At 40.7% G+C, this 17,525-nt stretch overlaps 1 protein-coding gene across 3 annotated transcripts in view; it reads right to left on the minus strand.

Moving 5' to 3' along the window:
* Positions 1-15,268: 15,268 nt before the first annotated feature.
* Positions 15,269-17,525, minus strand: part of LOC124141222 (opine dehydrogenase) — a 31,294-nt gene continuing 29,037 nt past the window's right edge. For all 3 annotated transcript variants that reach the window (XM_048400213.1, XM_046509163.2, XM_046509172.2), the window contains exon 2: positions 15,269-16,570. In XM_048400213.1, coding sequence (XP_048256170.1) covers positions 15,325-16,542 — 1,218 coding nt within the window. In that variant the 5' untranslated portion in view covers positions 16,543-16,570 and the 3' untranslated portion in view covers positions 15,269-15,324. The remainder of the gene's footprint in view (positions 16,571-17,525) is intronic.

Raw genomic sequence — 17,525 nt, forward strand, 5'->3', positions numbered from 1 at the left:
GGTATGACGCAGCCGGGAATAAAACTACAGACCCTCCGTTGTCCTGGCAGATGCTCTATCCAGAAGGCAACAGAGGTTTAGAGGCTGACTCTTGGATGTCTGGATGTGACTAGGACAATCATTAACTGCCACACAGTTATGCCATGAACTGATTGTATTTATGAAGTGTCAGACATGGTGAACATAAAAGATACATACATATACATACATAGACAGTCAACAGTAAAATATGGACCATGCAAGGCCAGTTTTGGACGAGGTGACACTCTAATTACTGCCTCGTATTAAACAGAGGATAAAATATGAATTTAATTATTATAATGTCATTACATTCATAAAGCAAGGTAGGTATATGCATACAATCACAAAGAGAATAGATAATACATTTGAGTTTACAAAGTTGGGTTTTAATGACATGGAACATATTTGGTAGGCCTACCACGGAAGGCAGTTGAAGTGAGGTGAGGTGAATTTGGGTTTAACGTCGCGCCCATGATTATTGCACTTATATAAGCAACGTGCATGTACGTGTGTGTGTGTGTGGCTGCTTGTACTAGTCCGGACTGATCCTGATTTATAGTGCTAGCTCAATGAGATACCATGCTGCAGTTTAACATGAATACCCCACTCAGACACAGTATACTGACTCCGAGCCGACTAGTCCTTGTTTTAGCCTCTTGATGCCGAGCACCAGACAGGGTAACAAGAACCATCTTTTAACGTCTTTTGGTATGACGCGGAGAGGGATCAAACCCTGGACCTTCTGCTCACTGGGCGGACGCTCTACCACTTGACAACGGAGGCGGTCCCCATCACTATAGTAAAGTATATTGAACCGCAGAGTTTCAGGTTTATGATCACAAGAAGCAATACAGTTGGTACCATAAGTAGCCGCTGCAATACGTAACAGTCTCCTTAACATAAATCAGTGCACTCACAAAAGTCCAGAAATGTACACTGTCTGTCTTGAATTGGGAATAGTGTTGGAAAGAACATCTTAGTGTAAGTCACATATGTTAACACTGACTTTAATATAACTTACGTAGGGTCCAGAGTGTTGATATATCATCTGCTAAGCTAGTCCCACTGCGCATGTCGGAAGTGGGGCTGCTGGGAAAATCTCGTGTTGTGAGAAAGTGAGTGAGCATGTGCCGGCCGGCGTGACAGGTTGTTTTTGTGTGAGTGGTGTAAAGCTTAGGAAGAATAAAAGAAGCAAAGTATATTGGACTGGCATTAACACAGACCAATGTCTCATCTTCTACCTAGAACAAACGGTGAACCTGTCACATGTTGGGCCCTCTTGTACAGACTGGATCTTGTCTGTATTTGCACTGCATCATCTTTGTGAGATGAAGTAGCAGATTCTTTTATCATCCATATCAACTGAAATGTTTCCAGACAACAACCACGTTTGGAATCTCTTTGGATTATCCACCAAATTCTTTTCACATGGCCAGGTAATAAATGTCCCACTTTAGAATATATTGTCTATTAAGAAATAAGAGTGAGTGAGTGAGTTGGGTTTAACACTGCTTTTAACAGTATTCCAGTAATATCGTGGCGTGTCAGCTTAATGTGGGAGGAAAGCCGAAGTGATGCAGGTCTCAGACGTTTACCACTTCGGTGAAACCCACTGGTGTGGTGCTGACAAATCTAGAAACATAATTGGGGTGAACCAGTATTTGAACCCACAATCATGGATTTCTGGCGTGCCCAAGGGATGCAACTCTGCACAGCGAATCGAGGAGCCTTAGACGACTGGGCCACCCGTGCCCCCCTAAGAAATAAGAGATATTAATTAAGAGATAATAGAAAACTGATATTGCAACTCTGAGTAATCTGTTTCAACCATGAACTGGATTAACAATAAGAGATATTTTATGATGCTTTAATCAGTTTGGCAAATTTTCACCAGCAAGAGTGATTGAGAACAAAAGTGAGACTCTAACCCTGAATTTGACTGTGATGATCAAAACAATTAACCACTGGGCCTCCCATCCTCTCCTTTCTGTAATACAGTCTCTGGGCTTTAATTCAAATATATATTGATATTTAGGCTTGACATAATGTAAATTTCTTGCAAGTAAATATGAAAGTAAATACATATTGTTCATGCAAACTGCCTTCTTGGTGGTTACATGCTCTACCCGGGAAGCAGGTCTGTGGTTTGATCCCCAGCATCACAACCAAAGATGTTAAAAGGTGGTACCTGTTGTTACCCTGACTGGTGCTCGGCATTTAAGAGACAAAACAAGGACTGGTAGGCTCGAGTCAGCACACTGTGGAGTATGTATCATTGTTGAACTGTGGCTTGGTCCTCAGTGGGCTAGCACTATAAAACTGGCATTCATCAGACTAGTACAAGTCCACGCACATAGAAGCATGTTACTATAAAATTGCTATAATCGTGAACATGATGTTGTCACCACACCTGTTGAAAGGTCAGTTTTAGTTTTGAGTTACAAATGAGATTTGGCTAAAGTTTGCAAACCTGAAAAAAGTAATACAATGTAATTGAAAAACAAATGCTGGTTTGAATGAAATTATGCTTGTTTATCTTTTTGTTTCATTTCTTTATAAAATTAACTAACAAAAAAAATAAAACTAAGAGATTTATTTGTTGCCTGTGACAAATCTAATAAATATGCAAAGGGATTTTTGTTTGAGACAGGATATGTTTTTGCACACTACATCAAAACAGTGTCAAGAATACTTTCTACATTGGTTGACATTGTGAGTCTGGATCAACAAGGTGAGAAATGGGGGTTTAAAGTCGCTTCCAAGAGTATTGCACATATAGGGTGCTTGCATATATTATGTGTGTGTACGTGTGTGTGTGTGTGTGTGTGTGTGGTTGCTTGTACTAGTCCAGACTAATGCCGATTTTATAGTGCTAGACCACTGAGACAACGTACCACAGTTTAACATAAATACCCAACTCAGACACAATAGGACTCCGAGCCACTTGTACTTGTTTTAGCTAGCTCCTTAATGCACGTGGAAGGGTATCAAGTACCATCTTTTAACATCTTTTGTTACACAACCAGCCAGGAATGGAACCCTGAACCTTCAGCTCTCTGGGATGCCCTACAACTGGACCACGGAGGCGGTCTGGACCAACACAGCAGGCGACTGGGAACGCATAATGCGGTTTCTTCTTTTCAACGTATGAGAAATTTCATTCCATTTAATAAACCTTCCATGGTGTTTTTTCCCATATGGTACAAGGAACTGTACTGAAAACAACTATACATAATGGTTAAGCACCACTAGGGTCGTAACCCCCCTCCTACCTTAAACCTACGCTATGAATTCTGGGGAGGGTGTTTCAGATCTTAATGCAGAGCGAAACTATTTAGTTCCGAGCAACTTCTTCCGAGGTTAAGTTTTCGGATTGCCTGCTTTTTCGGATCTTCCATGTTTACGTCGGTTGTTAGCTAAAACTTCGGATCTTATGTTCATTTCACCGGTCTCGCACTCAGACGTGTTGCATGCGGTCGTCACAAACACAACTATGTCCCAGAACGCGCTCGCTCCCGTGAGCGAGATAAATTAAACCGTGTACCTCGGCAAGCCCGTCCGCAATCCGTAAATTGTACATAATTCTGACAAAGGAGCGGCAGTTTGTCTCGGATCCGAATTCTGCTCACAGATCCGAAATTATACATCGGCGACAGCCGGTCGCTGCTTCAACCAGCCGCCGAGCGGGTTAACCAGCGTTGTCTACTTTTGTTGTACGGGAAGTGAAATGTAGCAGGTAGCGAAAGATTAATCTTCCTGGTGAGGCGCCGAGGTCCCCAGTTGTAGCCGACGCACACACTCGCACCTGTCTGGGGGGTTTCTCGCTGTCGGCGTGGTAATACGCTGCAGCGAAGCTCAAGCGCCTTCGCTTGCACGAGCCTCCTGCTCGCATTTGCGCGTCCACACTCCCGGCATACATTTTAAAGAATCTCGCCAGCCTCCGGCTGGCATGTACGTTTTTCTCATGAAAAGAAGCGCCGTAAAATATAATGGCGTAATTATTTCCCTTTGGCCTTGTTCGTTATTGATCGATTTCAATATTTTTTGCGTTTATGGAGAAAAAACCGGTGCACATACCGTGTAAATCCATCCGTTAGTGGGCGTGTAGACTAACTTCTAGTCTCTGAAATGAACATATCGTACAGAAAAAACAGTTGTTCAGTTATCTTAATAAAAATATAATAAAAGGGAGCCCAGTGACTCTTCATTTTCAGATACTGCAGTAATCTAGACTTGCCAAACATTATAGACTTGCATGGGCTGTATTTTATATATATTTGTATCAGGGTCTGTAAGACAGACTAGTGGGCGTGGAGAATTTTCAGCAAAACATTATTGCTTGGTTAACCAATCTAATGCCATGTAAATTCTTGCATAATATTGATTGTGCTTCGCTTAAATATGGCTACACACGGCCAACATTTTAGTGTTTTCAAACCCGATTTTGACGTGTAAATGGTTGTCCAACATGTTGATCGCTTACAACCAATCAGACACTGCGTAGATTTTACACGATTTGTGCTTGTGTCTGCTACAAAAAGACTACAAAACGGAATGGAATAATAACAAAACATTTGTCAAGAAGAAAAATGCCAACCTGTGTTTGCAAACTTATGTTGCCCATGTGGTGCTGCCAGGGGCCTTACTCTCCAGACTCTCTTCTTCTTCTTCCAATCATAACCGAGGTGGAATGGTTTATCCAGCTTAGATACTGACAAATAACGCACAAATTATGTAAAAATAAATAAGTCGAACTTGTAACAAAAAGAAAGATTGGCTCGTTTGTGACCTATACAAAAGTGGACCCAACCACCTAATGGTGCATAGTCAATTTCGCACGTGCAACACGTTTGGCGTGACAAAAGCGAGCGTATCATTCAGATGCGATTGTACATTTCAGTTAGACCAACTTGCAAGTTGAAAAAAAACACATTTTATTACATAATCCAAATAATACGTTTTAATATTTCCAAAAGCATGACTTCAGAAACGTTTCCTTCTCCACATGAGCCTGCGTGGCCGATTTGATAGAGATCACGGAATGACATGCTTTATCCGGGTTCGAATCTCCCAGGATTCGGGAAACGGCTAAGGTCACAGTATTGGAGGTAGACGTTTCTTACCAGATATAAAACAGGTTAATACAATGTTTCATCCGTGGTACAGGTAAAGCTGCATTTTTACGCCTTGTACAGAGAGGGACAGGTTAATGAATCATATTTAAACCATGCCTCCTTTGTCTTTGACCGTGGTCTGACTAACTGAATTGTTAGTTAAACACCACTTGGCAATGACAGAACTTCTTTTTCCCCCTATCATTTGTTTTGATGATAGAACAATTATGTCATAGTTCCAAAATACATAATATTTTCTTCTATTTTTTGTAAATAATTTTGACCTAATGAAATAAGAATAAACAACATATTTTGTGTATATTACTTAATAATTTGTGTACTCAAAGTCTATCTCAGTCGGCGATGATATACGCCGGCTTTCCTTCACAAGGTTTGGTTACTTTACTTATTTACTTATATTGGAGATTTTACGTGCGCTTTCCGACTGCAAGCGTATGTCGCACACGGGCCCGCCAGGCCATTTACTGTGTTTCCGAAAGGGGGAAAAGGAAGTGGTGGTGCAACCCAGGAGGGGGGTTTAAAGGGTTGCTTATGTAGTTATTTTGAGATTTGGAATGAATGCCAAGAGTGGGTAGGGGGCCGATCTAAGGGAGCTGTGTGTGGTGGGTGGTTTGTTAGTTTATGTGATTTTGGTTTTATTAGTTTATTTGGGGTTTAAATGCACTAATTAGTCCTGTTTGCCTGCCATGGTAAAGTCATTTGAGCTTTTGAGTTTGTGGTTTATTAGTTTGGGGCGGGTTTTTTTTGTTTTAATTTTGAGGGCTTGCAGGCCACCGAGGGAGTCGGTTAGAATAAGGATTTTTTTAATTTGGCGTTTTTTAGATTGCTGATTGTGTAGGGCTGAGGCCATGCCCATAAGTTCGGCCGTGAATATGGATTGGTTGTTTGGGAGTCGGTAAGATTGGGTGATTTTAGTTGGTTGTGCGTTGTGGATTCTGAAACCTGTGTGTTTGGAGATCGGATCTGAGGATCCGTCTGTGTATATGTGACACCAATTTGGCCAATTTTCGTGTATGTATGCTAGTGTGGTGGTTTTAGCGATGTTAGGGTCAGTCTGTTTATTTAGTGTATTGGTACGGTGGCCCATAAGGGACATGGAGTCTGTTTTTCCATATTTGAATATTTCACTTACTTTTATCGTTTACCTTTTGCAAATTAACACGTTTTGTCTTACAAATATGTGATAAATCATGTGTAAAGAAGATATTGAATCGCTGAAAAGTGAAACGAAAATATCAAAAACTAAAATGAAAATGTCAAAAACAAAAGCGAAAATGTCAAAAACTAAAATGAAAATACAGAAAACGATTTCCACCGCGGTGATAATATTACCACCGCGGTGAAAACTATTTCTACCGCGGTGGAAATAGTTTTCTGTATTTTCATTTTAGTTTTTGACATTTTCTCTTCACATTTCAGCGACTCAATAGCTACTTGAAAGTACATTTTCAATGTTTTCAGTTGTTTTTATACATGATTTATCACATATTTGTATGACAAATCGTGTTAATTTGCAAAAGGTTAACATAACAGTACGTGAAATATCAAAATATGGATAAACAGACTCCATGTCCCTTATTGGCCATCGTATATTGGCTAGTGTTGTGTCTTTCTTAGGTATTTTAAGTTTTGGGGTGAAGATATTTGATTGTTTACTGTTTTGTTTGAGATTACTTATTTTGTGTGAATTTAGGTAATTGATTATTCTTTGGGATATTGGAGTAAGTAGTGGATGTTTCCGGGCCAGGGCTTGGTTTTTGGCGCTAATATTGTTGGATTAGAGGGTTTGATTGGGACGCGACCAGAAGTTTATGGTTAGTTGTTACCTACGTAGGTTTATTGGCATTTCTCCTGTTAAGGCCTGGAGTGATGTGCTGGAGGTACCATGTTAATTAAGTTCGTGTGAATAGTTTTAGAGCCTGATACTGGATTGAGTTTTTTTAATGAGAGAGTTGTTTAGGGTGTTGTAAATGGCACAGCCGTAGTCTAGTTTAGATCTAATTAGTGATATATAGAGTGAGAGGAGGGTGTCCTTTGAGGCCCCCCAGTTGCAGCCGGTTTTTTTATGTGTTTACTCGGGGGGGGGGGGGGTAATCCCTCGAAAAGGTTTGGTTGATAAGCATTATGTATTAGGCGTTAAGACTACATGCGTGTAGTTGATGGGTATTATGTATTAAGCGTTAAGACTACATGCGTGTTCCGTCCAAAGTTTATTATCAGTCGGTGTTGATATACGCCTGCCTTCATTCCCAAGATTTAGTTTATGAGCGTTATGAACTAATCGTTAAGACTACATGTCCAGCGAGAGAAGTAAACATTACTCTATGATAACGCGCTCTCCGAGAAAACTTATGTAATTTTAGTCATTTCTGCATACTCATGTCCTTCAAAACTGCGAGGTAATCTCTAAATTCAGATAGTCAGCACGTTAGATTAGCAACATAGTGTAGGTATTGTTTAAGTAAGTCATAATTGAAAATGCGACCATATGATGACCTCAGAGCATCGGTGGTATAAATAACGACCTTTATTCCGGGTACCTCATCATCCAATATCTTCACTCCAAAACTTAAAATACCCAAAATAGACACAACACTAGCCGATACACTAAATAAACAGACCGACGCTTACATCGCTAAAACCACCACACTAGCATACATACATGAAAATTGGCCAAATTGGTGTCACATATACACAGACGGATCCTCAGATCCGATCTCCAAACACACAGGTTTCGGAGTCCACATCGCATAACCAACCCAAAACACACAATCTTACCGACTCCCAAACAACCAATCCATATTCACGGCCGAACTAATGGGCATGGCCTCAGCCCTACACTATCCTAATCCTAACCGACTCCCTCGGTGGCCTGCAAGCCCTCAAAAATAAAAACACTAAAAACCACCCCAAACTAATAAATCAAATACTCAATAGCTCAAACAACTTAACTAAGGCAGGTAAACAAATAGAGTTCATTTGGATCCCCGCCCACGTAGGAATCTTTGGAAATGAAAAGGCAGATAAAGCAGCAAAATTATCCCTTAAACTCCCAGAAATAAGCTTAAACTTACCCAGCTCAAAATCAGAAATCAAAAGTGTCACTAAACAAAAAATCAACAAAAAATGGCAAAATATATACCAAAACTTAAATAGCCAAATCAGGAAAGTACTAAAAAAACCACCTAAATAAATCAAAAATACTACACCCATCCAAAAAAATCGACAGAATAATTACTAAACTACAAACAGGCCACACCAAACTAAATAATCACCGTAAAATAGCTAATCTACACACAACAGGAAACTGTCCACATTGCAAACAACAAGAAACACCAGAACACGTACTCATTCACTGCACGCACTACCAAACACACCGAACAACACTACAGACCACCCTAAATCTTAAAACCGGACTTACACTAGAATCAATCCTAAATCCACAAAATAAATTAGAAAAATTCAAAGCCTTAGGCATATACCTAATTAAAACAGGACTAATTAGTCGCATTTAAACCCCAAATAAAATATCAAAACCAAAACTACCTTATCTAACAACCACCCAACACACACAGCTCCCTTTGTTCGTCCCCCACCCACTCTTGGCATTCTTTCCAAATATCAAAATTTCAAAATTACTATATAATAACCCCTAAAGACCCCCTCCTGGGTTGCACAAACTCACTTTTCCTCTTTTTGGAAACACATTAAATGACCTGGCCGGGCCCGTGTGCGACATACGCTTGCAGTCGGAAAGCGCACGTTAAATCTCCAATAAAAGTAAGTAAGTAAGTGGGTACCTCACTGATGAGATACACGGAATAAAGACTGACCACTAACAGATGCTTCTCTTGGTTGTTTTAAGGTAAGATATGTTCACTTCATATATATTGTATGTTCTTAAACTATATTCCTATTTTTCCTGTTTTCTATTGCATTCTATATTCTTAGTTGCTTTGAATATAATCAACATTTTAAATTTGGCATTAATGATTAAGGTAACCAGTAAAGTTATTATTATAGTTAGGTAACATCATGTAGCACTAAAAACAATCTTACAATATAGTGTATATTAAAATAGTATAAAATATAATATGATAACGTTTTTAGACATTGGATCAGCATATTAAAATTACACATAATCGGGCTGGTGGAAGCAAAGTAATTCCTGTGCATCTGTTGTAAACTGTATATTTTATTGAATGTTTGCAATTGAAATGTATGTAAATGAATGTATCTTTAAATGATTACTGTGTGTATTCCATTCAAATGATTCAAACTACCTTTGGTGTAATTAATGTTTAAACAATGTAGTTATTAAGCGAGGCAACTATACTGTACACGCAAAACCCGTGAGCGCACATAACACCTGTTTAATTCAGTTGTTCATGTATTGCTATATTTTCAGTATTATTAAGCTCTATTTATGTCTACGTTGTACACATTCAATGACATGCCGTCGGGCATATGACTATCTATTAAGGTTATTATAGGTCATAAGGTTTATTATAATTTCATGAAAAACGTTTGTCGCCAGCGGGATTCGAACCCGCTAAGTCTGCACTGAAGGCGAACGAATGTAGTCTCCTTTCTCATGGGAGAAAGGGTATGAAATTAACAACTAAATATTTACTTACATCAGTACCAATTGCTTATCCCTTTATGAGCTCCGAAATGTGTTTTATGCAATTTTTATACAGTATGTTACTCTATGTATTCTAGTATTTGTACAGTACTTATAATTTGGTAGCTTTTCGTTCAACGCAACGAACAGATAGAAAAGAAAATACTATTATCTTGATCAGGGCTATATTTGCTCATAATAGGCCATCAACATGGGCACGTAATATTTAGTTGATTGATAAATGTGCTTGGGTTGGTCCAAAAGGAATGGTATACTGGCCCCGGGACATGCATTTCATAACCCACATCGGCAAAATGCGAGGTGCACGTGCGAAAGGCTCGGGGCACACGTTTCACATGCTTCACGGAGGACTGACTCATATAGTGTTCTCACAGTTGAGCTGTTCTTGACTATCTTTCAAATATTAAGCATTTTAGGTGCCATAAATGTTGGACATGGTTTAAGTACGCTAGACCACTCGGACCCCAGTGTCTAATTGTGGTTTAATCAGCCATTTCAACGATTAGACACTTGGTTCTCGTGGTCTAACCCATACGTATGTACCTCCCTCTAACAGGCCAAAGAACAATAGAGGTCATTATACGATTATCAGATTCCTCTGAAAAATATAGATGACGTCACAGGTTTCTAGCCGTGAATGAGGACCTATCCACAGCTACAGAAGGTAGGATTCTAAAAGTGAGTGCGCGTGTGAGATGGGTTTAACGCGCTTTGAACAGTATTCCAGTCATATACGGGCGTATCAGATTCCTGTGGGAGGAAAGCCCGAAGTGATGCAGGTCTCAGACGCTTACCACTTTGGAGAAACCCATGAAACGGGTTTGGTGCTGAGAAACCTAGAAACATAATCGGGGCGAACCGGAATGTCAAACCCACAATCACTTTTCTGGTGTACCCAAGGGACACAACTCTACACACCGTCTAAATGTGAACCACCAGCACCTTGTTCGATGTGGAAGGACATCGGATGATTCAAAATATTCACAGCCTTTCTTGGGCACGACTGGTCTTTCCCACTGACTAACTACAAGTCTGACGTGGGGATTTCGGGTATCTAATTGGCTTCCGACAGTGGAACTACAGTCAATTTCAAAACACAGTAGGCTTATCTCCATTCTCTTGACGGCAAGAGAGTTTTGAAAACGGTTCTGTCTTGGAACGCTTAATACATTACACATGGTACAAAGGTCCGCTTTCTTAGAACATTACGAAAATGTGTCACAGATGGTTATTAATATTTCAAACATTACAAAAGTTGAAGATTAAAATACTCAGTCTTGACTAGTTCAAGTTATACAGTTCAAAACTCAGTAACTTTCGAAAGATTATATTTATAACTTCATCGCAGCTTAGTGTATTTGGAGTTTGACTGAAGTCATTTCGTGGAAATCATCATAACATCTTCCAACTGTAGGGGTGACAGGTTGTAGTGAAAAAGATGCTGGACGAATTTATTTCTAAAATAAAAACATTATTGAATAACTGAATTTTAGTTAATTCGTACTTATGTAGCAATTGGTTTGAAATAGTTTCCAAACAATAATACATATCACGAATTACTATCTCTCCAGCCTGAAATTCAACCTGGCAGAACTATACCTACGTCCGTGGCTGCCAAAATAGTTGTTAACGGCAACAGTGCTATTTACAAATTGCATGAACCCAGAGGGCAATCTCGATCTGTAGTTGTGTTCAACATTATCCTGACGATGTCCTGGTGAAAAGGAGCCTACTGCACAAACATTGCATGCAGAAGACACCCTGAAAGTATTGCGATCATTGATGTTAAAACTGCGGACGACGAGAGAGGCAAACTTTTGTGACCGATGATTAAGTGGCCGTGACACAGAGTGTATTTCACGTGATTGTTGCGTGTTATGTAATTAGATTTCATCAAGTTCGATTAGCAGTTGTTCTGATATCGATGCGTAGACTCAATAGATCGATGTGTTCATACGCACGTTTTGGGTGTGAAAAGGCTTAATTTAAAAGCGGTATTAGTATGTTGGTTGTTGGTTTGTTGTTTTACGCCGCACTCAGCAACATTCCAGCTATATGACGCCGGTCTGTGAATAATTGAGTCTGGACCAGACAATCCAGTGATTCACGCAATTGGGATCGATGACATGCTTCAACCAAGTCAGCGAGCCTGACCACCCGATCCCGTTAGTCGCCTTTTACGGCAAGCTTGACAGACAGGTTTATTCAGTATTATGGCCATAAAGTACAATTGATACCTACTCATAATATGATGTCACGTGCATATACAGAAATTACATCTTCTTGAATCTGATAGAAAAAAAACAACATGCTTTATATAAAGTTGGTTGGTTGGTTGGTTTGTTCTTTAACGCCGCACTCAGCAATATTCCAGCTATATGACGGCGGTCTGTAAATAATCTAGTCTGGACCAGACAATCCAGTGATTAATATCATGAGCATCGATCCACGCAATTGGGACCGATGACATGTATCAACCAAGTCAGCGAGCCTGACCACCCGATCCCGTTAGTCGCCTTTTACGGCAAGCATGTTTTGCTGAAGACCTATTCTACCCCGGAACCTTCACGGGTCTTTATATATAGGCAAGCATGGGTTCCTGAAGACCTATTCTACCCCGGATCTTCACGGGTCGTATCAGTAGGGGGAGTGTGTGAATTGGGATTAACGCCGCTTTGTTACAGTATCCACATCACCGGGAAGCCCGAAGTGGTGCAGGTCTCAGACGTTTACCACTTGGCATCAGAAGGGAGGATACTTCTCTTCAACCAATCAGAATCAAGCATTCTTCAAAGTCAAGGTAGAATAATTAATATGTCATGGCATGACATATCAACTTTAGTAATATGAAATAATCGGGTGTTCCTTAACTTTAAGCTGAAACCTAAAGCCTATAAAAGAAATGAAGAGCACACAAAACCGCGAGAACACTCAATTTATTAATTTCAAAAATTCATAAAGACGGTACAAAGACAGAATGGTGTCACGTTCTTCATACAAACGTAACAATAAACAGCGACACCCGATCTGTGACAGTAAAAGTGCACGTAAAACACGTCGGTTTGGTTTTTATTGAGCATTCTTTGGCAGAAGCGCCATGTTGGAATACTATTGTTTTAGCATAACAACAGCTTTGAGCATTTGATAACATCTTTGCTATGTGGAAGTATTTGCACATCAGTAAGTTAAGTTTGCATTAAGACATACCACTGCTATCTTAAACTTGGGCTCAGCAGATATTTTGTACTGTTTGCTTGTTGTTGTTTAACACCGCACTCAGCAGTATTCCAGCTATATGGCTGCGGTCTTGTACTGGGCGCACCGGTCCAAGCTATAACAATCAACTAGCATTATATAATGAGTGAGCGAGTTGGGTTTAACGCCGCTTATAACAGTATTACAGTTATATCGCGGCATGTCAGCTTAATGTGGGAGGAAAGCCCGAAGTGATGAGGGTCTCCGACGTTGACCACTTCGGTGAAACCCCGTGCACGTTATGGTGCTGACAAACCTAGAAATATAATCGGGGCGAACCGGGACTCGAACCCACAATAATATGTTTCTGGTGTGCCCAAGGGACGCAACTTAGACGACTTGGCCACCCGTGCCCCCTAGCATTATATAGTATATTTATACACGATTATTATCAAGAAACGTATTATATGTATCCCTGTGATGAGGTAATTGCCATTGAAGATATATGCAAATATTATATATAGGATATATTTGTTATATATATTTACGAATTGGCAAATATTATCAGGAAGAGTGTGGCTTACTTTCAGACAATACGCCCTATCTTAAGCATATTTCACACAGAAATAGCATGGTGCAGTGGAGTAACAACCGTTTGCGGATCTCGACGATATACAGTAAGCTACGGTTATAACGAACACGCTTATAACGAACTGACGGATATAACGAACTGATTTTTTAGTTCCGACTATTTGCAGTAGTTATGCTGTATATATGATTATAACGAATTACGGTTATAAAGAACTAAAATTAGTAGTCCCTTTGAGTTCGTTATAACCGTAGTTTACTGTATTTACTTTATCGAGTGGACTTTCCGCATGGCAAGATCTTGCATCTTGAATACATAAACAATAAAATGAATGGAAAGTTAACAAAGTAGTTAAATCACAACACACACAGTACATCTACCTTTATGTAAAACAAAGTTAAAAACAACAAAAAACATTCTGGATAAGATTCTACAAGAATCCCCGAGACAACTACGCTAAAAATATCTAATGCCACGGAATATTATAGACGGATCGTAAATACTCTTTCAAACTATAGTTCGAACTGTAACAAGAGCCATGATGCTAAGGGAATGTACATTGGTAAGCAGCTGATTCGACAACCTTCAGTTAGGCGATTTTTGTGTCATTTCAAAACACCATGACCGTTAAATCATGGGTTCAATCTAATTAAAATCAGATGTTCTCGCTGCCGCTGAACAGAACAAAGATCTGAGGCGTCCCATTACGGGTCACGTCAGAACGACCTTTCGCGAACTTTGACCGACCACTGAAATGACTAACAAGAAGTCGACATCAGCCAATTAGAAAACAGCTTTCTCGAGCTTTACGGCACTCGTTTCAGGCTGGCAACTTCCATTTCAGACTACGCTTGTAAAATATGTTGACACAGTTCTCGATTAAAATTTTGAAAACTGAACAAACGAACATTCCAGAATGTCTAATATATGGCAGAGATTGTATGGCAGTGCTTCCCACGCACTGTGCAACACCTCCTCCGTTCAAATGTTTAGCCCACGGAAGCGAGAGATAGACGATAATTTTGACGGAATCACTCGTAGGGCCTTAACTGTCGTTCGGAATACCCCGTGTTAACGTTTCAAAGTTGCATGATTAGGAAACACATTCCGATAGCACTTTCACGATCCGATAGGCGACGCTTTGATTGGTCGGATGAAAGATCGTTCTGACGTGACCCGTAATAGGATGTCCTCAGATCTTTGTTTAGCGATAGCGAGAACTAAGATCTGATTCTAATGAGATTGATCATGGGTTTCAGGTTTAAGCGCTACGAAAGCAATGCATGGCATTCTGCTATCGAGTATCGCAAGTGTATTGATGATTCTTTCATACGGGCAATTTTGTCCCTGAGGTAACGTCACACGTAACAGCACGCTGTTGCCTGCGTCCTGGGAGAACATACCATTTTGTTGACTCCAATCAAAATCAACAATTTTCCTATAACATAAAAACATTCCTCAGGTTTTTCTGCATAAAGGGCCGATCATTTGATATTCGGAGGGGGCTGGGATTTCTGGAGATTTGTGAGCTTGAATATTATGTAATGTAAACACCTTGGACCAATGTATTTTTTGGGGGAGATAATGTCTTTTATTTCAATAAAATGAAGCATAATTAATTATCTTTTAAATAATGTTATGTGACAGTTCATTTTTTTCGGTAATACTCCAGAACAACCCTGAACGACCTACTTGTTATGCCAATTACGTTTTCCTGACGTCAAAGACAGCGTCATTGTTCACATGATATTAACAAGAGCATCCATAGTGTTGATGCCATAACGCTGAGGACATCTTGTACTACCTATATCTTTCCCCTTCAGCTCGTCACCAACAATGATCTCCTTGCCCAGCTGCTTCTGACACCAGGCTATCACCTCATCATGGGAGGGTGTGGGGACGCCCGCGATCTGGGCTAGCCCTTTGGTCACCACCAGGCCGTTCGGGACATCCTCTGTCAAGTACCGGTAGCGAAAATCGGGAACAAATTTGCCATCTTCTGTTTCCTTCATCGGATGGACAAGGCCGTCATATGCCGTGTCTGTCTGCAAGACAGTTAGGAGACTGGTTGTATCTTTGATGTATGGTTTGTGATCGCGAAGGTACCAGTCGTAAAGGTGAAGGACACCGGAAAGATCCACTTCCGGTTTCTGTGCTGCAATAGCTTTGGCCGTCGCCACCAACTCGTCACTTATACCGCCAAGATAACGAGCTTGCTCTTCGTCAAGACCTTGGTAGAATAGGGGCTTCTTTTCAATGGGTTTACCATCCCAGTCTTTCCATTTACCGTACATTATCGGAGGATGGATGATAGACTTAGTGGCGAGTATTGGTTCAATGTAATTATTCGCCTGGGTAAGAATAGGTGCTTTTCCCATCACTCTCTGAACAGCTTCCATTGGATCATACGAAGGCTTGCTCTGACCGCGAATTATACATCCCATAAGATTTACCTTTACCATCAGGATCTGAACAAATTTGCCAAATTCAGCGATCCTACATGCCCAAGGCAAAGACTCAAACGACATGACGACACACTGCTTGGCCTTGTCCTTAAGCACATCAAACACCTGGAACTCAAACCCAGGCTGACCGGGCATTCCAACAATGGTGGTGTTAGGTTGAATGTAGGGCTCAATGGCTTCGAGGTAGCTCTGATGGGCAAACGCTGGAACAGTGAAAATTATGACATCGGCACCCGGAACTGCCTTCGACGGGTCTTTGGTGATGCAATTGAGTTTAACCTTAAAATCTACCGATTCTCCGCTTTTTATGTCACCTTCATCGACGGTAATCCTGAGATCGTTCTCCTTCATGATGTTCGTCCATCTTTCTGCCTCGTCAGAAAACGTCGTGAGCACCCTCGTTTCAATGTCATCACGTGATGCAGCGAGACCAGCTGTCACGTGGGCGCCATTGCCTCCCCCGCAAACGAGGACGGTAATCTTCTTCGTCATTTTGGGAAGTCAGATGGGTAGACACTACCTGAAAGCAGAATTTTAAGAACAATTTGGTGAAACTTATAAATGTTATGATTTATACAAAAGAATGACTCGGCGACCTATCATCCAGTCAACAACACCAAAACCGAATGGCAAAACTATGATTGTGGCTAACAACTGGCTCTTCAAATGTTTTGTGCAAAGTTTCAGATTGCGAGGTCTGCTCTGGAAATGAAAGGTAGTTGGTTGGTTTGTTGTTTAACGCTGCACTCAGCAATGTTCTAGTTATATGACGGCGGTCTGGAAAATAATCGCCTCTGGACCAGACAATCCAGCGATTGATATCATGAGCATCGATCCACGCAATTGGGATCAATGGCATCAACCAAGTCAGCGAGCCTGACCACCCGATCCCGACAAGCATAGTCACCTTTTACGGCAAGCATGGGTTGCTGAAGACCTATTCTACCCCGGAATCTTCACGGGTCCTGGAAATGAAAGACACCCCTAAATAGTAAAAGCACCTTATTTATTGTTAATTTAATCACACTTCATCCTTATTATGGAGGCAAACACGAGAGCCGAGTTTATCATGCAGGAAAATACCTTGTGGTTTTTTAGAAGAAAATGATTGAACTTGTTTACAAAAAACAAAATGGCGGTCACATTGAAATTCAGGAAATGTAACTGGTGATAGAAAACAAGCATGCTAAGTACTAGTTTGATTGATCCTGTGGTTTCTGAGGTGGTGACGTTAGTTAGGTTTAACGCCGCTTTTTACAATATTCCAGTCATATCATGTTGTGTCAGCTTAATGTGGGGGTTAAGGCGGAAGTGATGAAGGTCTCAGGCGTTTACCACATTGGTGAAACCCAAGGGCAGGGGCTCGGTGCTGACAGACAGAAACATGATTGGGCGAACCGGGATTCCAACCCTCGATCATAGGTCTCTGGCGTGCCTAAGGGACGCAACTCTGCACAGCGAATCGCGGCGCCTCA

The sequence above is a fragment of the Haliotis rufescens genome, unplaced genomic scaffold (assembly GCF_023055435.1).
Source record: "Haliotis rufescens isolate VD_foot unplaced genomic scaffold, xgHalRufe1.0.p SCAF_2, whole genome shotgun sequence".
Lineage (NCBI taxonomy): Eukaryota > Metazoa > Mollusca > Gastropoda > Lepetellida > Haliotidae > Haliotis > Haliotis rufescens.